Below are 26,286 nucleotides of genomic sequence, written 5' to 3'. Positions count from 1 at the left end.
TTTTTGCCTGAATTCCTACATTGGTATAGTTAAGTTCAGGGCTGCACCAAGGTGGACAGTAATAGTCATTGTGATCTCTCTCTCTCTCTGTATTGTAGTACCTCAGCCTACAATAACTTCAACTTTTATTCTTCCACAGCATCATAAGATGAACAGATTTAAAGGCTACAGAAATTTTGATGTGAAAATGCTTGATTATCCCACAATTAGAATTGAATATCAGATAATCTTCTAGATGACTCACAACCTTTTTTCTCTACTTTTGCCAGAAAAAGAGCTGACTCATAAGGCTGCTTTTCAATTACTACTTTTGTGATGTCTCAGGATTGTGAGATGAGTCCCAACCACACAGACACTTCTCCAGAATTTTCATGAACAAACTCAAACTCAGGAAGTCTACCCTTTACAGGGCTCCATGAACAAATGACTCATAGGCAGAAAGGCTACCTTGATTCTATCTTGCATGTGTTTTCCAGTCAAAGAGACATCTAACCTAAAATCTGCTCCACTAAATGCATACCAAAATAATAATAAAGAACCCCACTGGGTATTATTATCTATGCCAGCAGATACAAACACAACTGTACAACTGAATACATTTGTATGTATGAAAATTCATACGGCTGCATTTTTTCATGTCTAGAATAAGATGGTTCCACACAAAAAAAGATCTGCTTAAATGACCCTTAAAATAGTCCCTGTGTATTTGCTAAAGTACTGATTGGAAGAGCCAATATCTTACCCTCTGTGTGCTAATAATTGAGCAGCACGGGCAAGCAGGAGGCAGCAGTCAGCCTTTGGCTCTGGTTAGACAAGGAACAGACACTGAAGCCTGTGAGAGTATGAGATTATTACACTTGTATTTTAACCTTTTGTTGAGATGCAGAATGGCCATGTAAGCTCTCGCTAACAAAACTCAACACTGATTCATGAAAGATATCATAATGTGGTTAGAACAGGAGGCAAGGCTTTCTAATACCAGGTCATGCTTTGTATACAAAAGGAATAACAACTTAAGGCAAAGATACAGGAATTCACTTGGAAAAAAATGTGTTATCCCAAGTGGCTAATTAAAATACAAATTCTGTCATGCAAACCCCCAAGATTTAAGATAAAACTTACGGTGTTTCCAACATGACTTTACATACACTGGCCATAGTACTTAGACAGTCCGTTGTATTTTCAATTGGTAATGTTTTGTTCTGGTAGGGTAAGAAAAAAGCAGTGTTCAGTAAACTGTCTTGTAAAATTAAAATCAACAATGTGTTAGACCTTTCTCCCCCTTTACATACTTCTGATACAAAATGTGTTGTTGCGTTACTGAGGGTTTTCAGCATCGGTGTGGCTTCTGCATAGAACAGGGACATCCTATTGGCCATTTCATTGTTCACTTCATTCTCAATGTCTAGCTGATGAAAACAGGAGGAAAAATAGTCAGTAAAGCTCTTTAAAATCCTGCCAGCAGCAAGAAAAAGATGTAGTACATGTTCATGTCAGAAAGCAGATTGTTGCCTGAATAGTCCCCTCTAATCACTTCATCCAGACGGCTGATTAACTCTTGGTGTGAAAGAGAGAACATGACATCTAGTGAATCAAAGCAAAAACTTTACCACAAATGGCATAAATGCATCCTGATAAATAAATACCTCATTGTGTGCAGCACATCAGGGTTTATTTACTTACATGCATGTTGTTTATTCTGTTGCGACTTATTGTCCGCCTGTAATAACTGAAGTCATTCTGAATTGCTGGGTTTCTCATCTTCCAGAAGACAAACAGGAAATAATCAGTTTTGGTTCAAAATACATGGCAAAAATCAACATGTATTGAAAGACTTTATTAACCTTAAGTTCATCAAAACGAAGAGTAAAATGTAAGATTTCCGCAAACTCTTTTGCTAGAGCTTGTTCCCGTTCCAGGTGCTGAGTTGGAGTGTAGGGAGGGCATGTCAAGGATTCCAGTAAACTCTGCAGGGCTTTCTCTGAATAAAAATCAGAAGCACAAATTGTAATCAGTCCACATCAAATTTTAACTAAAAATCTAAACACACTGCATTTGAAGGGAAGAAACCCTCCAAACATGACAAGCCCTAACAGAAGTGTTTTTTCTTACTATTCTGAAGTGAGAAACATTAATTAAAGACACCTGTCTCTTCAGACCACCATTTTCTCTCCATTTTGCATCATTGAACTTTTTTCCATTTTTGTCACCCTTTATCTGGGATACCTATCAAAAATTCTAGAGGAACCATTTTTCTTGCATTCAGATATTCAACACTTTCATCTTCCTCAACTGGCCATCAGCTCAGTATAGAGATTATTCTGGAATCTCTGCTACTAAAAGTGTAGTCTTAGGCACTTTTAGTAACAGAGATAGGAATATAAAGCTGTTTTCTACATGCACAGCTTCTGTGTCTCTAATTGCTAGCGTAACTCAAGAAGTGAAAAGACATAGAAAATGTTGTAGAAGAATCCCCTTGCACTAGGAGCCCTCTCACTTCATACATATATTTGCATTCCAGGGTCCTAATTCAAAGAGTAATTGCATCACCTTTTGTGTTTGTTGGGATGACAAAATCGGTGTACAATGCATCCAACTTTGGATTTTCACCCTGTGAGAGAGTTTATTGCTACACTTTCCCCATCATCCCTGCTTTTAAAATGGCTCAAAATATTATTGGCTTACAATCCTTTTCAAACTGCAAAGGATCCAAATTACAAAAAATAAATTGCCTTAGTCCAACGAGGACCAGTGAAGTGCAGAAATGTGGCAGGAAACACAGAAAAACTTCAGTTTTATCATGTTTTTTGCTTGCATGCTATTTAGATAATATAGACAAATTAACAAACCATGAAATTAAGATTAAAGAGATACCTTGATAAATGAAATTGCAGTTAAATGTCTGTTGATATCAAACAGAAATAATATTAACTGTAAAACTCTTTAAAAGTTTGCGGAAAGACAAAACTTCCTCTTTCGTTATATATAAAAAATCCTATTAAACAGATGTAGTAAAACAGGGCTCACCTAATCTGAGTGAAAACTCATAAAAGCGCTTTAGCCTTACAACCAGAGGACAGACTGAATTCCATGCTTTTTCTTGCAGCTGGATATCATTGGGATTTTGTATTGCCTGAAATGAAAATATTACTGTAAAGACCTCTAATAAATGAATAAAAAACAAGAGGTGGTTTGGAATTTTTCTGCATTATTTTAAAAAGTATTGTAAAACATAGAAGAATTAAGAGAAATTACATTGTATATAATTCCAAAAAATACCGTCCTTTTCACCCTCCCTCTCCCCCTGTAACTTATTTAGAATTATTCATTACAGTGAACCACTGATATAGAGAAATATGTTCTAGCATACTCTTTTAGGAGCTCAACTGTTGTAAAAGCATCAGGTATAACCTTTTGTGTGACTACTGGTTGTAAAAGTAGCCTATTTTTAAAAGGTTTTAATGCTTCTGAAATCTTCACCATGTTGAGGTTTTTAAGTAACCAACAGCTCACACTAAGAGTATCTACAAATCTGATGCAGGAAAAGTTTTGGTCACCTGAGAAGAATTCTAAGTTACAGTTCAAAAGTGTACTTCAGGACCAGTTTTGCAGAATAAGATACCTCTAAATGGATATGAAGTTATAATTTACTGTGGTTCATTATTCCACTTACACAGAAGAACAATTATCTGTATCATGTATTTCTGACACCTGAGTATTACTTCTTCCATGTCCTCAAATTTGACTTCTTCCATGAGATACATGAAATAAGGTATATGAAATAGTGTTTCTTGAAGTGAAAATAATAACTTATTACTAACAGAAAACCTGAAAGAGGTTCCAACAGCCATCATTTTATGATTTCAAGTTAGAGCTTTATATTGAATGCTATGCATAATCTGTTTTATAATCTATTTATAAACACAATTTTAAGAAGACTTTCATTTGAGTTTGTAGAATGCGCTTAGATAGAGAACAGAAGCAAGGAACACATTGAGTTTTGCCAGATTTTGCTTTCAAAGAACTGTCATTAACAAACATACATCTCTAATTTCTTGTCCAGCTCCTTTGTAAGCCTGAAGGTCTGCAAGCATGCTTTCAGAGTCCTGTAAAACTGCACTGATCTGGTTCCAGACCTCCCTTTCTCCATCCGTGGGCTGTGCATCTAAGAAAGAGAAAAGCAAAATGCATAAAGTCAAAAGGAAGCTGCAGTACAAATGGCAAAATTACTCAGTTCTATTTAACAATACCACATCCAGCTTGACTATGTGTAACTCCATTCTGATGTAGTTTTTTTCCAAATATACAATTATACTGCCATTCTGCTAACATCCAAGCTTCTGCTTTTTATAGCAAGGAAGGAAAAACAGTACAGTTTTTGTATGCTCTGGCTCATAATGCCTCTTCTCAAAATGCAGCATTTTAAAGAGCAGCAGTATCATAAAGCAATATTATTAGAAAATAGGATAATGCATCAGTCCCTCCCTTTCATGAGCTCCATGGCTCATTTACAAAGAATTGCTCACTTTTCTTGCAGCTTAGGGATAAAATTAGGCCTTTCAATGGATGGAGCAGTGGGATATTGCTCCACTTGGATGTTCCTCCAGGCTTCCTTAAGCAGGGTAATTTATTTCTCCTTTTGTGGAACACAGATACAGTACTATTAAAAATACATTTTTTTCTCATGTATGTCAGGGATCATCCCTGCCACTACAATAAAACCAGCTCTGTCAGTAATCAGTTTTCAGGGTGTGAGTGACCTGTAGACCTTTATTGTTAGAGAAATGATGTTTGAAAGTAGATCAATTTTCCTATTCAAATCTCTTCCTATGGCATTTACACTGCAGTGTGACACCAGGGAGTGATGTTATCCCCAAAACACTGACACATTAGACAAGGTAGAGATCTTCTGTCTTTTGCTTTAAAACATAAAGATGACAGGCACTGTCAAAGACTGGTTGACCTACATATGGGATTACAGTCTATACTGAAGGAACAATGATGTTGTCCCAGCAGATTTCTACAGAGACACAACTATTTTTTCCCCTTAGATTTGTATTAGCTTGTAAAGATAGAATGCTAATTTTTATGAAAGAAAAAAATTACATTTAATTGTAATCTTAGAACTTAAAGACAACTTGTTTGAATTAAAAGCAAGGAGGTAAGTTCAGCTCAAAACTCATTGATTAGGATGAGCTACTGTATTCATCTCCACATTAACAGACAAGAAATAGTAAAAATACTTTTTCTATTTAGTCATCTCACTGTTCTTAAGAAATCTGACAGAATTTTCTACCCATGTATCAGTATGGGATTCGTTTACCTAGTCGCCATTAGAAACAAATTAATTGGTTCACACTGGAGTGTCTGGAAAATAGGCATTCCCTCCACTATGTTTCAGGTTCAGATAATTTAAGTGTTTCAAGTTATTGATGGACCTTGCATGAACAGGGCACAAATGGCTGAGACTTACATGTCCGTAGCTTCAAAGCAACTCTTCCCATATTCCTATGGCACCATGAGTCCCACAAGACTGGGCACATAATACTGACTGGACTTCCCTTTTATTCTGGAAGTTTTCCTTTCTCTTATTTAAAAAGTGAAATAAACATAAACTGGGCTTACTTAGCTGGGACTTATAGCCAAAATATTTAATGTAACTAAAAAATTCTACTATCCTTCAAGAAGTGAGGGAAAGAAGCACTGAAGGGAAAAAACTGTCTCCCCACAGGAAAATCCCATCTGGGACATCGCTGTTGAACTGACCCATCAGTTGCAATAAATTTCCAGTGTTCCAGATTGGTTCTTTCCTCAAGCTGCAAGAAATTTCAAGTACACACCATGAGAGGTTTGCTATCTTGTGATAATGAAGCAAAACAGAAAACCCTTCCTTCTTTAGCCAGGAAAACAGTGATCCTGAGAAACAGTTACAATACCATACAACAACAGAGCAGGGGAAGGTAGGAGTCACATAAAAATCACTATTGTCATTTTAGTAATTAAATAACTTAATAACATTTCAATGAATACTAACACAAAAGAGAATAACTTGTTAGTGCCATTCATGAATGTAAAATTTGCGCGTGCAGGTCACCTGAAGCATCTTGTTTAACCCTGTTGGTTACCGTCACCTTGAAACTTAAAGCCTTCTGATAATGTTTCCATAGTTTTATTTTCCCATGACAGTTCTATAAACATAAGTTGTTTATCACATTCCTTCTAAGAAATGTCTTTTGATGGACATTTCACATGACCAGTGTGCTTGGGAAGGTGGTAACTTAATTATCCAATCCCTGGTCATTGTTGGGAATCTATAAATACTGGAGTCAAGGAGTAAAGTTTCCCCTTTCCTGTTCTGACACTGAGAGGTGTTTGTGTGAATCATTTCGTGTCCTTTAGTGACAGGTTACAAGATGCTTCTATGCTAATTTTTAGAATTTATTTGCTTTAAAAGTACTAGTGCTTAAGGGGGATGCAAATGCTATGGAATGCCCAACACTTTGGGACTTCTTAAAGGCCTTCAGCAACACTCTTTATTATAAATCTTTTTTAAGATTTCCCAATTCATCTTTTGGAAGTTTGTGGAAGGAGGAATGTTTGAAACTCACTGAGCTTTCTGTAGTATCCCAGGACCCAGGGAAGTAGGAACAAGAGACAGAGGTGTGTGAAAGAGGGGAAGAAAGGGAACTGAAGAAAGGCTCCGGAGCAACAAGCTTAGCTTGCATTTGCAGAAGCAGCTTATATTTCTGTTGGAAGTGTTTAGCTTAAAAGGAAAGGTAGGGAGGATGATTCAGGCTTTTTTTTTTTTAAAAAAAAACCCATGCATTTATTTATGAAACAGAAGTTATGCAAAGAGATGTTCTGGTAAGCCATAGCCATGTTTCAAAAGGGATTTTACAAGAAGATCCTGCCAAAAATGGTCAGCTAAAATAACCATAATGGATCACTTTGAAAACAATTTCATCTCACTGCTAACAACAACAATAATAATAATAGCAAAAACTAAAAGGAATCAAGACTTCTTCATGACAGACTTTGACTTTTAAAACTGGCTTGCTATTCCAATGAAACTGAAGCTTGTTTGTCTGCCCTGAATTAAAAAATGCCAGTCCTGAATCACAGTGGAATCACTGGATGGCCATGCTCACCTCTTATCCCCACACCTCCAGAAAACCAGCACATGCCTCAGGAACCTGCGCCCATTTATCCACTTCCACTGACTAACCCCTGGTGGATGCAAGCCCTCTCAGTAACAAGTTACCATAATGCCCAGACTCACTGCATTTCAAGGCTGAGTTTTTAGAATACTCATGATTAGCAATCAAAGCATTCTGTCTTTAGTAAGACAAAATAGAGAACCCTTTCACCTCCCTTTGGACAAATGCTTCTAATGTGAACCCTAAACCAAACAAGTACATGAATTCTGTATCAAATTAATGCAAGAGTCAGATGACGCTTGAATCCCCCATATACAGATTCTACCAGCAAAATTTGAAAATTTTAGCCCTGGAGAAAAATACACTTCCATTGGCTCCATCAGAAATAACCAGGACATGGTAATTCATCCATCCCATGAACACATGCTCTCTTTCACATTTACACATGGTCCATGCCATGTTTTGGATGGAGCTTCAGACTTCACAAAGAACAAGAGGAAGACCTGGACCCACTACAGTTCATCTGTGGATGCATGAAGCATTTCAGGTGAATGGTGGGGCATGGAAGTGGGGTCATCATTATTTTCTTAGTAAAATACCTGCCATTTGTTTGGAAGAAAACCTTCCTAACAGTATCTACCTCATCCTTCATCAAATGTGTGTTAAAAAAAACCAAAGAAACTTCTAGTTAAGTAAAACATTAGTACTCATAGGACAAGACTAAATATAGAAAAGATGTGATGCCTTTACTAATATCAAATGAAGTGTAACAATATCTCAGTAATTAATTTTAATGAAGAAAGAACACTACTATGAACAGTACTAAGAACAGTACTACACGAAGCACTTCCAACTCACACACATTTTCTGAACATGAAATGCAGACCAGAAGCTGAGAACTTTATTCCACCCTTAGGTGGTTAAGAAGATTCCCACTAAGGCTAGTTAATTCTTCCATTTCAGTGAATGCAGAATCATATTTGTCATAAAAATACCATGCCCTTCTGGCCTCGACAGCATAGCAGAAGAAAGTGAGTTAAACAAGTGCTTCCAAGGGCTCTGCTTTCAGCTATTCTTGTTATGCCCATTGCTGAATGTGGCAAACAATTCCATCAGCCAGCAAGTTAGAGAGCAGTATACATATTTAACTGCACAATGCTAAAGTCCTATTTCAGATTTGTCACCATGACAATGATTTTTTTCCATGCCAATCTGGGACAAAATTAAAGGGAAAACTCAGAAATGAGCAAAGGCATTATAACTACAGAAAGTAATGCACTCTAGAGGGTACCAGAACCTGCCACACTCCATACATTAAAGAACCCCCAATATTGGATAGAAAGAGAACCCTACCCAGGCTACACAAGATTTTTAAATTTCATTATTTTAAACTAGCTAGAATAAAGTGAAGCTCACTAAACTGTTAATACTGGCTCCAGGCAGGTTGCTGTCCCAGGGAGATCAGTGCCCAGCCTCAGCTCTTTGGAGGAGCAGGGGATGGAACTGCACCTCTCTGAGCTGCGGTTTCTGGCTCAGGGCACCCCACAGCTCGGGAATTGAGTGCAATCTCACACAGGCTGGACCCAGATTATATCCCCAGCCTTGCTGCCTGTGCAACAAGGGTATTAATTAATAGCCTATTATGTGAAAAGTGGGCAGTTGCTCTGCTGCTAGACACATTCTAATAATAGACCCTTTTAATCGTACATGAATAATAACTGAAAATTTCATTAATCTTTCTGGGGATGTGGGGGAATCCTAGAAACTAAGATTCTTGGAGGGGATGAGAGGGATTTAACTAGGATCAAGTGAAATCCACCTAGCTAACCGTTCAAAAAAAAAAAAAAAAGCCTGCTCACATTAAGGTTAGAAAAGTCTTAGAAAAAGTATTTGTGGAGACGATGGGACTGTAGGTGTCACTTAAGGACATCTCCAAATAATCTCTAAGTTTTAGTCTTTTAGATTCAAAATAAATTGCTGCCTCAAATTGCAAATTGCAAATAATTGCAAATTATTTCCAAGAATTCATGTGGAATTATTTGTTTACTTTGCCTGAAAAAGGCAGCAGTGATTTGACAATTGATTTTCTGCAAAAAAGAGTAATTTTAAGATAGTACAGAAACAGCTCAAATACCCAGATGTGATTTATCTGCAGCTAGTTTAAATAAGGTCAACATTTAAAATACAAAACAGTTCTCGAAATGACAAAATCCATTTCAAGAGAATTTGCCATGAAATCCTGAAATCCACTGACAAGACTTGCCAGGCACTCACTTTTCCTAACATTATTTTCAAGCTAAGTGCTAAAAAGGAATTAAGGTAAATTAAGTGGTATATAATCAAACCCAAGAGCTAGCAACTTGATTAAAAATATCCCCATCAAGATCCAAGTGTGTAACAGCAATATGGTGCACTTTCTAAGAAGGATGAAATTATTTTTCTTTATTTAAACTTTTCAGTAGATCTTAAAAAAGAGTAATTTGGCTGAATGCAGCAAGTCTGCAATACCCCTCAAAGAAAAGGCCTCTCTACCTGAATGGAGAATGTTATTCTGTAACAGCCCAACTCTAAAATGAGTACTGAGGAGCAAACAGAACTCCTTTTGCTATACAGCATTAACTGAAATTACTGCTGGATTCAAGTTTTAAGTATGACCGTGGAGTTACAAAACTTGATTTCCAGTTTGGATTGGAGAATAATGTTAGGTGTCAAAAAGAATTGCAACTGACGATGTGGACACCTGCACTACAGTAGGGGAAAGGAGACGATGTAAAACTTTTTTTTAAAATTGATTTATTTTATTTTTGTAACCATCTAATGAAAAAGCCCACAGAAACTAAAAAGCAAGATGCTGATGCAAATAATGAATATAGTAAAGACACCAGCTCAGCACACCTGACATTCTCTAAATGGCCAACTGCGACAACCACGTTCACCCATATGCTTGAACTGACAGCTCAGGCCATGGAAAGCCACAAGTCCGGCAAGCCCACGCCAGAATCTGACCCATGTCCACTCACTCAGAGTGTCCTTTTCCACTGGACGATGGCCAGTTATGGGACACCAAAGCATAAAACCACAGCCACTTTTTTTAGTCACATCCCTTTGAGCCAATATAGATTTTGTGCCACTAAAAACCTCTGGGACTGTATTTGGTGAGAAAAATTATTAAACTTTCACTTACATGCATGAAATTCCCTGAAATTTGGAGATGACAGTTTTGTTCTTCCCCAGGTAGGTGTGCCTGACTAGTGTGCCCTAACCACTGGCACCTCCACTGGGAGAGGGTACTTCATTCTGTCCTTGGCCACGTGCTTTTGGAAAGAAAAACAACCTTCACTGCCAAGGCAACTAATTCGTTATTTCCCTCTCTCACCACCACCTCTACCAAGGCTTCCCACTGCCAGAGCATCTGTTTCCTGCCAAGCCTGCAGCCTGGGTCAGGAACACTTTCTTGCCAACAAGGAGACAATGGGGCTGATTAAACCTGTAAACTCAGAGCAGTTGAAAGCTTTCACAATAGCTTGGCAAAGCCACAGAGCACTGCCAAGGCCCTCAGAAGTTTGGTAGCAAAAAATTAAGTGGTGGTTTGGATAGCGGTTTGACATCCTGGGATGAGAGTAAAGTTTTCAAATTATATAGACAGAGAAGAAGGGATACATGGCTTCTCCTAAACCCAAACTAAGCAATTAACTTTTTTTTCATAATTTAAAACTGATTTTTCATAATGAGGTAATTAAACTCTAGATGAAAAGATTATGGTATGTGCACAGTTCCAGTCATATAGTCTAGCTCTCATCTAAGGAAGCATGTTTGAACAATTTCATCAGACTTAAATATATATTTAAATGACTTTCTGAAGCAGTGTTTCCGAGCGTACAGAGACATACACGCTCATAGCATGTTAGTTACTTCTTTCAGAAAATACTTCAGGAATAAATTGTTAAAGAACAAAACTATTTAAAGATGACAAAATATGTGTCTAATCACCTGAAATGCTCTTTTAAAACATGCTACAAAAGGAAAGTATTTTTAAAACACTGGATTTTCTCAAAACTTTTTGTTTGCCTTATTTTTTTTTTTTAGAATAGAGGTATTAAGAGAGAAAATGTCACTGTGAGTGTTTCAAACACATTTCATATATGTGGTGAAGATCATAATAAAACATTTCACATATGTGGTGAAGACAGATTAAACCCATATTAAAGGATTTGGTGACAGTGTCTGGAAGTACATGCAGGGAAGCTGTAGTCAGCAAAAGTAAAAACAGCTTTGAATCAAATATAGATGTGACAAGAAAACTGGAATGGGTAACACTGTTCTGCAACTGACAACCATGCAATTAAGAGAGATGCAATCAAGCATGTACACTTTGACCATTTCACTACTTTTTAGAAATTAATAAACCCAGCTAGATCATCACCGAACCAAGCAAAAATAGTTCCACCCTCACTACTTATTTTTTTTCAGCTTTTTATTTCCAACATATATTTACATTCAAGGAAGAATCATATTTTTTTTTTTTTAACCCTGATTTGTTAAAGAAAGTTGAGGTTGAGTTCATTCATATGTAAGTGTAAGTTTAACAAAGGCTCATAAATATTTTGAATTTAATCCAAGATAAGGTTTTAGTTGCATATCTACCTCTCTGTCCCTTTCTCTACTAAGAATGAAGTAATTTTGTATGGTTTTATAAATATCAGAAAGCAGTATGCTACTGAAGTGTAATTTGATTTGTTTGCAAATCCCTTTTGAATTGCTTTATGATGCATAAGCACATGCAGTTTATTAGGAAATAATAAGCAAAGAAGGCAAGCCAGGCAAGAAGCTTTGCTCACTTTCAAAGTCAAGGAAAAAATTTGGCCCCTGATCAAGCTCTGTGCAAGTGAGAACTTTTAAAAGATTTCCCATTTGGTTCCTGAAAAATAGAAAAGGAAGAGAAAAGGAGTCCTGAGTGAACAAATGATTTTAGAGACAAGGACTTGGACAGATTGGTTGTGCTGGAAAACACACACGGTAAGCACTCAGATTTTAAAAGTTTTTCCTCAGTTTGCTGCTAAGTCAGGGAAAAGATTCTCTCATTGTCTTTTAGTTGTTTGAACTTACTTTCAAAATCCAGGAAAAAATGTGGATAGTTTTCAATTTCCCTGGTAAGGACCTTAAGAAGATTACCCATCCCAGCAAACCTAGTAAATGCAACAAAATCATAAACAGTTATACATGTAAACTCAGAATACTATAGCTAAGGGCTTGACACAGTCTGCATCATATATTCAACATTTCAGCAAGTTCTGGACCATGAGAAACATTTTGATGGTCAATTCTGTGATATTTATGCAGAAAGAGGAAGACCTCAGATAAACACAAAAATAATTCTGTTCAACAAATTGGAATTTTAACATCAGGTTAACATCCCAGTTTATAAATAGATATTTATTAGTTTATTTACTTAACAAGAGAAATAAACCCAGAACTATCTCTATTTGTTAATTCTCTAAATTGCTGGACTCCAGATTACTGAATATCATTTAAAAGTAAAAACTGACATCTCAACACTTGTTTTAGATCTTCAGCAAAAATCCATGTCATTTTAAGAAAATAACTCATTATAAGGATAACAACCTATTTGTTTCTGGTCAATAAGATTTTATAATATATTACTATAAAATTATATCAAAAAGGATGGCTAAAAAGCTTTTTATCTTTTAAAAAGCTTTATCTTTCTTAAAAAAGAAAAAAAAAAAAAGAGAGTAAAAAAGGGGAAGTTTGAATGCTATCTTTTTATCTGTTATTCCTATCTTTTATCATATTGGAATTCTTTGCATTTCAAGTCATAAACAACTCCCAAAAGGAAAAGTGACCAGCTCTCAAAAAAGCAAGTTTCTAAGGAACATAAAAAGGAAAAAGATTTTAAGAAAGGTTTTTTTGCCAGTACAGTGTTTAGGAAAATAAGTTATGCCAAAACTGTGTGAAAGTAGAGCTTTCTTGGTCAAACTTTTTCTCAGAAGACAGAAAAATTAAACCATGAAAAGCACATATCAGGATAAAGAGATCTGCCTGGAGGGATGTAGAAAAATGTAATTTTAGATTTAAAACACAGATTGAAAACTGGTTTTTGCCTCAAAAAGAAATATTCTCATTACTGTAAACCACGGCTCTTGGGGCTCACATATGATGTTCATCTGTGATTCAGTTTAACTCTTTTCCCACTTAAAAAATCAGACCACAAAAAATTATTCTAACCATGTACATAGCTGATACTCCACATGAGGAGACAAAGCTTTTTTCAAGTTTTCCCACAAGCATTACAGTAGGAAAAGTATCATCAACCCTAATTTCTATGTGCATATAAAGGATGTATTTCTACATCACAAAAACCTAGGAATGTAATGTCAAGCTTGGAGATTTCAAAGCAGCCATAATAATACCATAAAATGATAAAAATTTAATCAAAAATCTGTTCAGAATATGCAGTTTCATGTAAGCAAGGCTTTTGTTAAATAAATGGCTTTGTTTTGCATTAAATACTTCTTCAAAATTTTCTCTCCAGAACAAATCCAGTGAGCAGACTGTCAAGCCCTTTGTAATTAGCAACATCTTGCATATACAAAATTGAAACACAAAGAAACATTTTCCATTATTCATAAAGTTACATTCATTACATGCAGGAAAAATATTTACACTTTTACTTTCAGAACAAGATCAGCACCTTATAAACCGAGTTTGGCTTTCTGATTAGCCTAGAAAGGGGAAAAACATGCAAACAGAGAAAAATAGATTGTATAGTGTTAAAACTTGTATCTTCAATAATTTAATATTTTCATCACACTGATATAATACATTTTATCAGTATCAGCTAGAAGAAACACAGTAAAATACACACTTATTTTCCTTTTCATAACCTTGAAGGAAAAAAATTATATTATGTAATACTATCACAATCGAAATGACTGACTCAGCTTGGACTGACTTTCAACTCTTTTAAAGCTGTATCTTACCTCATCGCCTTCAATCTTCAGAGAGTACCCAAGCATTTCTTCTGCTGCCAAAGCTTGCACTGCATCCAGAACTGGTTTAGCTGATAGCATGCTTCGAACAGTGAGGAGCCCCTTGTGCCAAAAACCTAAGGATACGCTCTCTCATTTGCATTGAGTAGCTTGAGATCATGTGCCCAAGCTCTGCCTCTGATCCTTCTTAAACAAGTACAGCACATCTCAGCTTGGGAGATTTCTGAGTACTTTTCCGGAACTTTTGTTACATTTCCTAGCTTGTTTTTCACTTTATTCCCCCTCCTTCAATCCCTGTGTAGAAACTGATCCAGCTATTCAGGTCACAAGAATAGAACAGAAGCCTACCACAAACTTATATACACACGTGTTTATGCAGGCAGCGTTTTCCAGTGATCCTGAAGGCTCTGCTTTGCAACATCTATTTTCAAAGCACGTCAACCCCAAAAATAGCCACATTCAGCATCAACATCCAGAAAATACACTTCAGGCAGCTGGTAAACATGTTTTAATTATTTTTTATATAATTTTTTTATAGTTCCTAGAAAACAAAACTAAGTTTAACCAGCAACATCTGGTTTCAAGAAACTTTCAAGTGTAACTCATCATTCAAAACTAAGTTTTTAATTTCAAATTAAAAGGCCAACCTTCACCTTAAAGGAAATGCTAATAAACACAAATCTTTGCCCCAAACTGAATTATTTTATTTTGTATAGCCTGCTGCTTCCCAGTACTTGGCTGTTTCAAGCTCTTCCCTCAAAAACTCTAATAAGCATATTCCAAACCTCAGGAACTGAAATTCACTTCCAGGTTAATTTTAATGAGATTTCAAAGTAACTAACGGCACACATTCTGAGCAGGTCTATATGTATATATGTGTACATAAATACTGTGGTTACAAGAAAAATGCAAGTAACAGCTGATGGACAGAAGTCAATCATAAAGGTTTAACGTAGGAGCATAAAATTATATTTCATTAAAATGGAAAGCATTTTATTTTACTTACTGTAAAATCAGTTCAAATGTTGAACTGAGACTCAATACATGTATAAAAATATTGCTGATGCTGCACCACTAAATGCTAGCAGCTTATCTTTAGTGCCTAAAACCTTTAAAATTCCAACTTTTAATTATGCTTCAAAACTTATGACACGTTGGCAACGATGTTTGCATTTTACTTTTCCCTGTTGTTTTCCAAACCATTAAAGATTACCCTAAGATACTACATAAGCATATAAAAAATAGTTTTTAAGCCACTGTTGACATTTTAAAGCTCATTGCTTAATTTTTGATGCTCAGCATTTAATTAGTAACACACAGACATAAATAAACCATAACCCAGCAATGAACAGGAAGGTAAATTCAGCATTTTCCATTTTATTTACCATTATTCAGTAGCATGTTTTAAATCTTGAGCTTTGAACAAAATATCACAGGCTGGTTTTCCAACAAAAAACTGTGTTCCTAAAATTTCACGGATTTATTTTCAACATTCTAGAGGTATTACCTTTTATAGGAAAATAAATTCCTTCTACCCCACTAACACAATCAGTTTATTTTTGAATTGTGATATATAAAATACTATTCCCCTAAAACAAATCAGAATTCAACCCTACAATCTGTCATGGATTTTACACACACACACATATATATATATATATACTGAAAGTATACTGAAACACATTTATTATATACTTAAATCTGCTTTTGAAAATTAGTAAGAGTTCCCAAACTGGGTATTACCAACTGAACACTGAATATCATGTTATTCAACACTTTAAAATTCTTTAAAATCTTGGTTAATACACTGTTTGAAGCAACTACACAATTTTCAAGCGTGGAGTTAAACTTTCAAATAACAGCTACAGTACAATACAAATTGCTAGAGAAGTACTGATTGATTTCCTCTCTTACAGGACTAATTTAATGAGTACTAATTCAACACCATCAGCAGCACTGCAGTACACTGAAGATGTAACAGAGAGACCAAGCTTTAAAACCTTGTGTTAGTGAAAAAGGACACATTCACCAGCTCAAGTCCTTGCAGCTCATCAGTGCTCCTTTGCCAGATAATATTTCCTAAATCTGTCTGCTCACATAAACATGGTCTGAAAGGCTTTTGTCAAAATGAACTGGATCAGCAAATACCTACTGCTTAACCTCATTTAGATCATCCTAACGAAAGCAGGGCTGCGTTTTCAGGAGCAGCTCCACTGCGAGTTTCAGGAGAAACAGAGGCTCCCAAGCTCAGGAGTGGCAATGGATGATTCAGAATGATAACTTCTAGTGGCACACCTAAGTGGGTAGAGACAGGAGGCATCCAGTCCACAGTCTGAGGGAAATGTACTAAGCACATCAGCATCATTAAAGCACTGGAACTGACTTTACTGTATGAATAATTAATTGTAGTTTCAAAACGATACCAGCATCTGAACAAACTCAAGATCTCTCAGATCAAAAGCATGATTCCAAATCACTGAGATACTCACTCATAAAGTTTGTTGAAATGCTTGTAAGGAAACAAAGAAGTGCAAGATCCAAAAAATTATCTTGGGGAAATTGGCTGCTCATGGCTTGGACAGGTGCACAAAGTAAAAAAGTGTGGTGAATGGAGTTAGATCCAAACTGACTGGACACCAGTGGTGTTCCCCAGGGCTCAGTACTGGGGTCAGTCCCAGTTAATACATTCACCAGTGATCTGGACAAGGTGAGTTGTAGCTGTGAGGCCACAGCTCAAGTGTTGTGTCCAGTTCTGAGCCCCTCACTACAAGAAAGGCATTGAGGGGCTGGAGCGTGTCCAGAGAATGGACCTGGGGCAGAGTCTGGGGCACAAATCTGTTGAGGAGCAGCTGAGAGAGCCTGGGATGTTTGTCCTGGAGAAAAGGAGGCTTCAGGGGAGACAACCACCTGAATGGAGGCTGTCGCCAGGTGGGGCCAGTCTTCTCCCAGGCAACTGGCACTAGAATGAGAGGACATGGTCTCAAGCTGCACTCAGGTTGGACACCAGGAAGGACTTATTCATGGTAAGAGTGGTTAAACACAGGAACAGACTGGCCAGAGAGGTGGTGGAGTCACCACCCCAGAAGTGTTCAAGAAACAACTGGACATGAAACTTAGTGCCATGCTCTAGTTGGAATGATGGTATACAATCAAAGGTTGGACTCAATAATCTCAGAGCTCTTTTCCAACCTAAACAATTCTGTGATCGATTCCATTCTCATTCAGTTCCCAGATGACACCAAGTTGGGCAGGAGTGCTGACCTGCTGGAGGGCAGGAAGGCTCTGCAGAGGGATCTGGACAGGCTGGACTGATGCTGAGGCCAGTTGTGTGAGGGTCAACAAGGCCAAGTGCTGGGTCCTGCCCTTGGGTCACAACAACCCCTGCAGTGCTACAGGTTGGGGAAGAGTGGCTGCAAAGTGGCCAAGAGCAAAAGGAGCTGGGGGTGCTGGTCAACAGCAGCTGAAGGTGAGGCAGGAGTGCCCAAGTGGTCAAGAAGGCCAGTGGCACCTGGCCTGTATCAGCAATGGAGTGGCCAGCAGGGCCACAGGAAGTGCTAATGAGCAGTAAGACAAGCGGAAATGGCCTCAAGTTGCACCAGGGAGGTTTAGATTGGATATTAGGAAAAATTTCTTTTCTGAGAGGGCCATCGAGCGCTGGCACAAGCTGCCAGGGGAAGTGGGTGAGTTACCATCTTGGGAGGTAGTTAGAAGACTTGTAGATGTTGTGTTTAGGGACATGGATCTGGCAGGATCAGGTCAAGAGCTGGACTTGATGAACTTTGAGATCTTTTCCAACCTAAATGATTCCATGTTTCTATTATTTCTTCCCATCAATTCCAGAGTAGGTTTCTTTTTAACAATCTCTTCAATTTTCTTACAGTTGAGACTATTTGCGTGGCTATGGTGTTATTACTATCTTCAGTTGTTTTACTGCTAAGTGTTTAAATCATATAAACTGCAGGTGCATCAATGAAGAAAAATATAACAAGTGACATTTAATAGTCTCAGTTTTGTAAATCCAGTTAGTTTTCAAAAATGGTATTATTTCTCTATGGACTTTATTCTAGAAGTAAGTTAAAAAATGTACTGTAATACTAAACAAAAAGTACAAATAGTCATACATTTATGTTGAAGTGATAATTGCACAAACCCCCATAGATATTAGATAATGTACAGTACTCTCTAGAAAGACACAGATAAAAACATAACCAAATTCTTTTCAGAAAGCAAGCTATATTAATTTTCCTGGAAAAAGGAATTATCCCCAATGCTGGCCTCTGAACACTGTATTTATAAGGTTTTCATAAGATAAATAACATAAAGTGCACCAAAAGTGCAAAGCTATACACAAGTAAAGAAAAATCAGTGCCACACACTCCTTCAGCAGGTGAAGTATAAGCAGACAAAAAGAAAACCCAACAAAACCCAAAGCCAGAAAACAGCAATAGAAAAGTAAAAAGTAGAGTAAGAGAAGAAAGTTGCACAAGGTGAAAGCAACTCAAGATAAAAGAATCATTCCCTCTTTGAACAATCATTTTGTTAAAAATCCTAGTTAAGGAACACGTCCAGCCAAGAGGTTTTGCTGTTCACTGATATGCTGATTGCAGGACACAATTAAAATCTACAAAGAAGGTGATGCAAGTCAAAGGGAATTAATAAATGGGTTGTAATGACAAATATGTTTTTCAGTAATCATAAAATGTTTAAAGAGTTGGCCAACATTAGTATTTTTAGCCCCAAGGATTACAGAGCTTGGCTTGTGGTTTCTCTGAAATTAAAAGGTAAAAAAAGAAAAAAATTACCTTAGATGAACCTAAAACTTATCCAGCAGGGGGATTTTTCTATATGCCAACCCTCACACCTGAATTTACTTTGAACAGAACTCCTTTATATTTTCAAAGTATATAATGTCAGAGCAGCCATCATGAAAGAAAGAAAACCAGGCAACCAAAATATCTGGATTTTGATATCTGGTCATAATAAAAAACAAAACACAAACCAGACAAACAAAAAAACACTACCAAAAATGTAGAATGGAATCCAATTAAGTAATTAGAGTAAAATTATATTTGAATTTAAGAAAGCACTGTTGCACTTTGATCCTTCTCCCTGAGCGCAGAGGAATTAGAGTAACCTCGTCTGAATATGGCACTGTCTACACAGATGCTTTACACAAACCAGGGACACAATTCCTCTGTACACAACAAACGGAGCCTCCATCAATTTTCACAGCAGGGAGACACCTTTAAAAGATACAGGACAGGTTTGGCTAGTTTGAGTGTTTCTTCCTTCAGAGTAAAACTGAATACAAATGTATTTTGTTCCAAGTGGAGTTTGACTCAGTTCCTCCAAAATCTTGTAAGAGAGCCACACCATCATCTTCCTCTCAAAATTTTTCTTGTCCTTATCTCTCACCAAATTCATAGTGAGAAAAGAAATAAGCCATCTTAGAACACAGTTTTGGAAATGTAATGATTTGGACATTTGAGAAGGTATCTGGTTTCAATATTTGTGAATATAATGAGTGAAAAATCTACACTAGATCAGATAAGAATCAGAATCAGGACTTTAGGGTGAAAAATCAGAAACAGAAAAAAAAAATGTTCCTGGTCCTTTCCGGCTGTACATGACTGCTGATCATTCAGTCTTCTGACTATGGCACAGAGAGTATTTTTAATATATGGAAAGAAAATCCAAGGCAAGTGTCTGAAAAACAAAATGAAAACCATCATGTTCTAGTTCTCTGGGCAACTCTTGTTTGCTTTCCTCAGAGTGATTTTATTTTCCAGTTATTTCTTGTACCAGTTGATAACAGAAGTAAGTCTAGCATGCTAGCTTTCTTCTATTTTACTTCTCCTTTTAATACATAAATGCCAAAACAGCACATCTAATCTCAGTAAGTCAAACATAAACCCTACAGGGACTGGATTTCTCAGTGCATATTTCCTAGTGAACTGCTCTGAATGTGTCAATATGTAGGATATAATGCTTTTTGCCACTTTGTATTTATGTGTAGGGTATTTATGGGAGGGTAATAATCTGTAAGATGGATCAGAAACAGTCTTTACAAGTATGGTTTCCTAGGAAAGGGAAGATATGTTAAAGAACATCTTAAAATACTAAACAATTAATTCAATCAAAGATATTGACATTAGTGGAATTAAGACAGCTATGGCTGGCAATATTTACCAATAGCTTAAGATTTGAGGCATTAAAGATGAAATGTGTATCTTGCTATGAATTTATATTTATTTGAATTTATATTTATGCTGCTTTTAGTTTAAAAATTTGTCATAGTAGTCTTATTTAACATCCCATTACAAAAATAAGAAAACTTGCTGACCTATTACCAGGCTGCTGATGGAAACAGCAAGAATTCCACTAGAAAAATAAAAAATCAAAACCCACTGTAAATAAACTGGAGGATAATGTATACTTTTAAAATGTATTTAAAATTTCAGAAAAAGGTAAACAAAAACTTCAATGTGCATCTGAGTGAGATGAGGAAAATAAAAAAAGAAACAACAGGTAACACCCTAAAACATCAAACTGAGAGACCACTTAACCAAGGGAAGTATTTAAGAAGGTTCTGTTGAAGTGTGGAGGTGTATGAGTAACAGAATGGGGCAAGAAGCTTCAGGATTAATTAATCATATATCTCTACAGGTTTCTGGAGTAATAAATGCCTCTTCTAGAGGCTATTATTGACTTTTGTGGTAGTTATGGGGAGAATTAACTGAATATAAGGATGGTAACAGGAGAAATTAGAAAGAGAGGAGGTCACTAAACAAGGAGAAAACAGCAAATTAAACTGATTTCACACAAGCAGTTTCAGTAATCTCAGGTACCTGGAAGGATAGGTCTCTTGGAAAGTTGATTTAAGGGATAAGGGAGTGCAGGAAACTTTGCAGAAAAGAAAATACCCAACAGGTTATTCTGATGGACAAGAGAGGCAAAATGGAGGCTCAGAAACCAATACACCTGTATAAGCATAGGATGGAATTGAAGAAATATATAGACGGAGCTTTGGCAAAGCACTAGAGATAAAAAAAGAGAAAATGTTATTTACTACCATAAATTTTTCAGAACACTGAAAATGTGAAAAAGCAGCTGTCAGCAGTTTACTGGCAAAAAAAAACAACAAAAAAACCCAAGAAAAATAAAAAGATGATGGTATTTTTAAACAGTATCTGTTGTATAGATTTGGTTTTGTTCAATACTTTTAATTAGCAACATGCACTTTTTAAAATATGCACTAAGTTAGAAGGGAATTAAAATATTCTGGAAAATGGGATCATAATTCAAAATATTTTAATAAACTGGAGATACTTTCCAGAAGACATTCCATAAATACAAATGTAAATTATTCCACTCAATGATAAAGCCAAGTCAATCCCATATATGTAGATAGACTGGTAAGCAGAAAGACTGAGGAAAAATTTAATCATTATACTCGACTATAAATTAAACATAAGGTAGATCAGAAAATTGCTAAACTGTGGAATTTTTCAATGACTGCTCTCACAGTCAAGTTAAAGGATGAGGACGCTGAATACTGAACACTGAAAGGTTTTTTCCAAAACACTAGTCTAACCTGTAAGTATGCAGGAGTTACTGGAAAGTATACATTTCAATAAAATTCCTTTTTCTTAATTAATTCCATATAATTTTTTTTAATCCTGCTGATATTATTTTGTTAGTGCACATACTTTCCAATTAAAGACTCAATTCGTTAAGGCATACAGGGCAGAATGGGTATTTTTCTGCAAAAGAGACTGCCTTGAAAATTGTGTTCATAGACAAGCACATTAGCCCTCTTAATGATGCAAACACAAAGAGATTCTTAATTTTGCATTGTGCCTAATACTTTAAGAAGCACATTCCCCAGTAAATCTATTTTCAAATAATGTGTTTTACTTACACTGATTAGCAAACAAGCCTTGTTTGCCAACTCAACATGAGCTGCTTAAACCATTGCAACTTTTTTGGGTATATTAACAATCCTGTCATTTGCCTAAAATGACAAACAGGGAAGGATTACTATGGATGGTGCAGAATTAAAACCATCCTTTTAATTAAAAATTAGATTTCTTGTAAGTGCAAATGAAAATTGAAAGCCTGTACTGACCCTGGCAGGCTCTGCAGTAATTAATTCCAATCACTCCTGGAAGCCATTCCTAGTATAGTAATGAAATCTGCACAATAACTTTTTATTAAGACAATAAAACTGATGCACGGTAGTTACTTTATACCCTACTCCCTCTTTCCTGTATGTATGTATGTATGTATGTATGTATGTATGTATGTATGTATGTATGTATGTATGTATGTACTGCTGGCTGACCAGTGCGGACAGCAGCTGGTCCCAGACCCGCCCTGGGAGGCGCACAGGCCCGCGAGGCTCATTATTCATTAGCCATTATCCATTGCCATTAGCCATGGAAAGCGGAGCGCGCGGACGGGAAGCGTGGGAGCGCCCCCTGCTGCCGCACAGCCGCCACCGCACCGCCCCAGGCCTTGGAACAGCTCCAGCGAGGGAGATCAATCCACAGCCCTTCTGGGCGATCCGCAGTCCCTCCGGGCGATCCACAGCCCCTCCAGGCCATCCCACAGCCCCTCCAGGCCATCCCACAGCCCCTCCGGGCCATCCACAACCCCTCCGGGCCATCCCACAGCCCCTCCGGGCCATCCCACAGCCCCTCCAGGCCATCCACAGCCCCTCCGGGCCATCCACAACCCCACAGGGCGATCCACACCCCACAGGGCGATCCACACCCCACAGGGCGATCCACACCCCACAGGGCGATCCACACCCCACAGGGCGATCCACAACCCCACAGGGCGATCCACACCCTCCCCAGACGACCCACAGCCCCTCAGGGAGATCCATCGCCTCCCCGGGAGATCCACAGCCCCTCAGGGCGATCTGCTCCCGCACAGGGAAGTTCTTCCTCACGTTCGGGTGGAACTTCCCGTGCATCCATTTCTACCCACTGTCCCTTCTCCCACTGCTGGGCACCACGGAGCAGAGCCCGCTCCGTCCTCTTAACACCCTCCCTTATACACACATTGCTTGGGTCTACTCTCACTTCTCTCCACGTTAAACAGCCCCAGCTCCCTCAGCCTTCCTTCCCTTACAAATGAGGTGCACCAGTTCTCGACTGCCTCCATAGCTCACCTTCCCATCTAAATAAAGGCCGTGGAGCCCTCACACCAGTTGAAATCAGCCCAACAGCAACAACCTCCCTGTTCGCCATCAGCCAGCAGGTCTGCGTGGGCTCCAGCTCCAGTGCACGGCCTTCTCCTCTACTCTTACAGCTTCAACAAAACCCAAACTAATCCAGACTACATTGTAATAACCACATGATGCCAATATTAGAAACCAAATCATATCGCTTTCACTTTCCTCCTGCTGAAACTCAGAATTTAGCTTGAAAGTAACTGTGACTGCATCTGCAATCATCAGAAGTGTCATTTCCACTCAAGGGAAGAGCACATGGGGGATGCTCATGAGCACAGTGAGATCCCGAGGCTGGTGAGGGTCCTCGGCAGGGCATCCCCACCAAGCATCTGCCATGTGCCACATCAGCTCTGGCACCACTCCAATCTCTACAGAAACACTCCTCTTATTTACTCTTTTTCAAGAAGTCTGGATTAACATAGTTTCTTTTGAATTCAAGAAGCAGCCTAGAAGTTGAGAATGAAAAAATGGTTTTGTAATCTGACTAAAAGAGATAGACAGGGTAAGATCTCTAATTTTAAAATGCCAGTTACCTGCTACCAAAAATGGAAGGAAGCAGTCACATCCAGGACTTTCTTACTGCCTTTGCTGAATCCCATTTCAAAGGCAAATCATGCCTTCTAGAGCTAGGAACTATACAAAATACATTATATTTAGGTTTAGAGAGACATTTAAAATTTTACTTTTGCATAACCTTTTTTCATTTTCACTTGTAACTACCTTACCATCACACTTAGAGGTGACAGAAGTCACATCTAGACTAAATACATCCTTGAAAACGCACCATCCATAAATTTTTGAGAAAATTTCAAATTATAAACAACTATTTAAATAGGAAATGTAAAAATATTTTAAAACTTTGTTGAAAAACTTAAATTATTATAACTGTAACAAAGCCAAAATATTAAACACTTTAAAATTTCATTGTAAACCAATGGAAGAGAAGAAAGTTTCTAAAAAATATTGTTATTCACATCACCAAAAGTCTTTGATATTGTCTTTCAATCTTCATCGTTAATTTATCAGCCTGTAATACAGCACTAAAACATATCTGGAAACTAAATTTTGGGTTATTTTCCTCTGTGCCAATTATAATTTTAGTTGCAAATTATTCAACTGATTTACTAATAAAAACAGCATAAATGAAAACTTCAGAAAAGCCTGAGAGATGAGGTAGAAAATACACAGTGATTGAAGATTATCAGGGTTGATGGAAAATAATGGAAACTTACTGAAGTAAAAAAAAAAGTTTAAAGAACAGAGTTCACAGGCTAAAAAAAAATTGAAAAACCTAAATCAATACACATTTCAAAAGTGAAAAAGATCTTTTCCATAAAAAGAAGCCTTTAAGTTGCAAAAAGCATGGCATTCTTTTTGTATAGATTTTTTTGAAATGCTAATATTAGAAAAAAATTAATATATATGTATTAAAAATATATGTTATATATATATATATATTAAATGTATTTGATAAAGACATCAAATACACCAAATTATTAATGCTACTATCCAAACTACTTAGCAAAAAAATAATCTCTATTAAAAAAATATATTCGGGAAATGCTAACTTTCAATGAAAGTGGCAGAACAGACATTTAGTGTCTAGTTGACCTTTCTGATCTTCCAAAGGAGAATTACAGAATCAAGGAATATTTGGAGTTGGAAGAGACGCATGAGGATCATTGAATCTAACCCTGAAGTGAATGGGCCCATGCAGGGATCAAACACCCAACCTTGGCATTATCAGCACCTGCTCTCACCAGTTATTTGAATCTGAAAAAGTCCATTTACAGCAGGGCCTATCCCATTCCCATTTTGGATACACCAAGCAAAAGGCACTCACTACTTTCTTCAATTCAGTTCTTAAACTATTAGCTTGTTCCAGGTCAGTGTTTGCCCAGTCACCAACCAAAAGGGCTAAAGCAAAGTATTGCCTAAACCACCAAAACTATCACCTTACTATCAATTAGTACTTAATTAACCTAAAGAATCAGTGCAAAGTGACCAAGACTGTTGTTTGATGTTTGAAGACAAATTAAATATTCAAATAAAATCCTTATTTTCCTCTAAGTACAAAATTCTGTGATAAATAATTCCTACATTTTAATAAATTTAATAAAAATCTGAACTAGCTACAATAAACTTCTTAAAATGCACCTGATAATTAGGTTTCTTGACAACATGCTATAGTCAACACATTCTAGGCAGGAGGAAAACTCCAATATACAGATCAAGAGAGCTGTGTGGCACCTGATTTGGCTTTGGTACAGGCTGCAGTTATGGCAGATATCCACTAAGTGGCATTAGCAACCCAAACACCTAATTTTGACAAAAAATAATTGTAATACAGAACACTTCACCTCCTACAAATAAACTGACTGAAAACATTTCCTTTGAATGATTCATTTTATTCAATTTTGTCGTAAGCTTTGGCATCATTCCAAACAGCATTATCAATTTACTTTTCAGATCAAGACACTTGGAAATATTTAGCAGGATGGTCAGATTAGAAATAAAACCATCATGACAAACCTATTAAACAAAGCAACCAAAATATGGGAGCAATGTGAGTTCAAATTAAGACACACAAAACTACAGCAATGTATTTTAAAAGTAGTTGGGGTTTCAGTAGTGCTGTAAATCAACAAGCCTGTTGTGAAGTGTAAAAGTATAGAAGTCACACCAAATGTTTCCTTTACATAAAACACTTAAAATGAAAATTAATTCTATTAATTTAGACATACTGATGCTACCCAATTCTAGAGAGCATAAAATACAAAAGACAACTGGAAATGTAAGAAAACTACTACACTTCACTTATTATTGAAGGATTTATTTTCAAAATATTAATTAAGGGTAAATGACTGTAAATATAGGGTTC

The 26,286-nt window shown here is 36.9% G+C and overlaps 1 protein-coding gene across 14 annotated transcripts in view; it reads right to left on the bottom strand.

The window, feature by feature from the left end:
* The window catches only part of CYRIA (CYFIP related Rac1 interactor A), a 56,318-nt gene that overhangs the window by 7,730 nt on the left and 22,302 nt on the right, over positions 1 to 26,286 (bottom strand). For 4 of the 14 annotated variants that reach the window (XR_015282733.1, XM_086875827.1, XM_086875829.1 and 1 more), the window contains 7 exons: positions 12,264 to 12,343; positions 4,044 to 4,165; positions 3,028 to 3,133; positions 1,845 to 1,981; positions 1,684 to 1,761; positions 1,293 to 1,409; positions 1,123 to 1,202 (listed from right to left, as the gene is read on the bottom strand). Coding sequence is in view for 12 of the 14 variants with exons in the window: in XM_086875827.1 (XP_086731953.1) it covers positions 1,123 to 1,202; positions 1,293 to 1,409; positions 1,684 to 1,761; positions 1,845 to 1,981; positions 3,028 to 3,133; positions 4,044 to 4,165; positions 12,264 to 12,333 (710 nt within the window). In the remaining 2 variants the exon portion in view is untranslated. Of the gene's footprint in view, positions 1 to 1,122; positions 1,203 to 1,292; positions 1,410 to 1,683; positions 1,762 to 1,844; positions 1,982 to 3,027; positions 3,134 to 4,043; positions 4,166 to 5,766; positions 5,812 to 11,995; positions 12,076 to 12,263; positions 12,344 to 14,155; positions 15,033 to 23,342; positions 23,438 to 26,286 lie in introns of those variants that run through there. The other 10 variants (XR_015282732.1, XM_086875824.1, XM_086875825.1 and 7 more) reach the window with 6 other exon arrangements.

This window comes from Cyanistes caeruleus, chromosome 2 (genome assembly GCF_971803275.1).
Source record: "Cyanistes caeruleus chromosome 2, bCyaCae1.hap1.1, whole genome shotgun sequence".
Taxonomy (NCBI): Eukaryota; Metazoa; Chordata; class Aves; order Passeriformes; family Paridae; genus Cyanistes; species Cyanistes caeruleus.
Note: the sequence above shows the minus strand (reverse complement) of the source record. Positions and strands in the feature narration are given on the sequence as shown.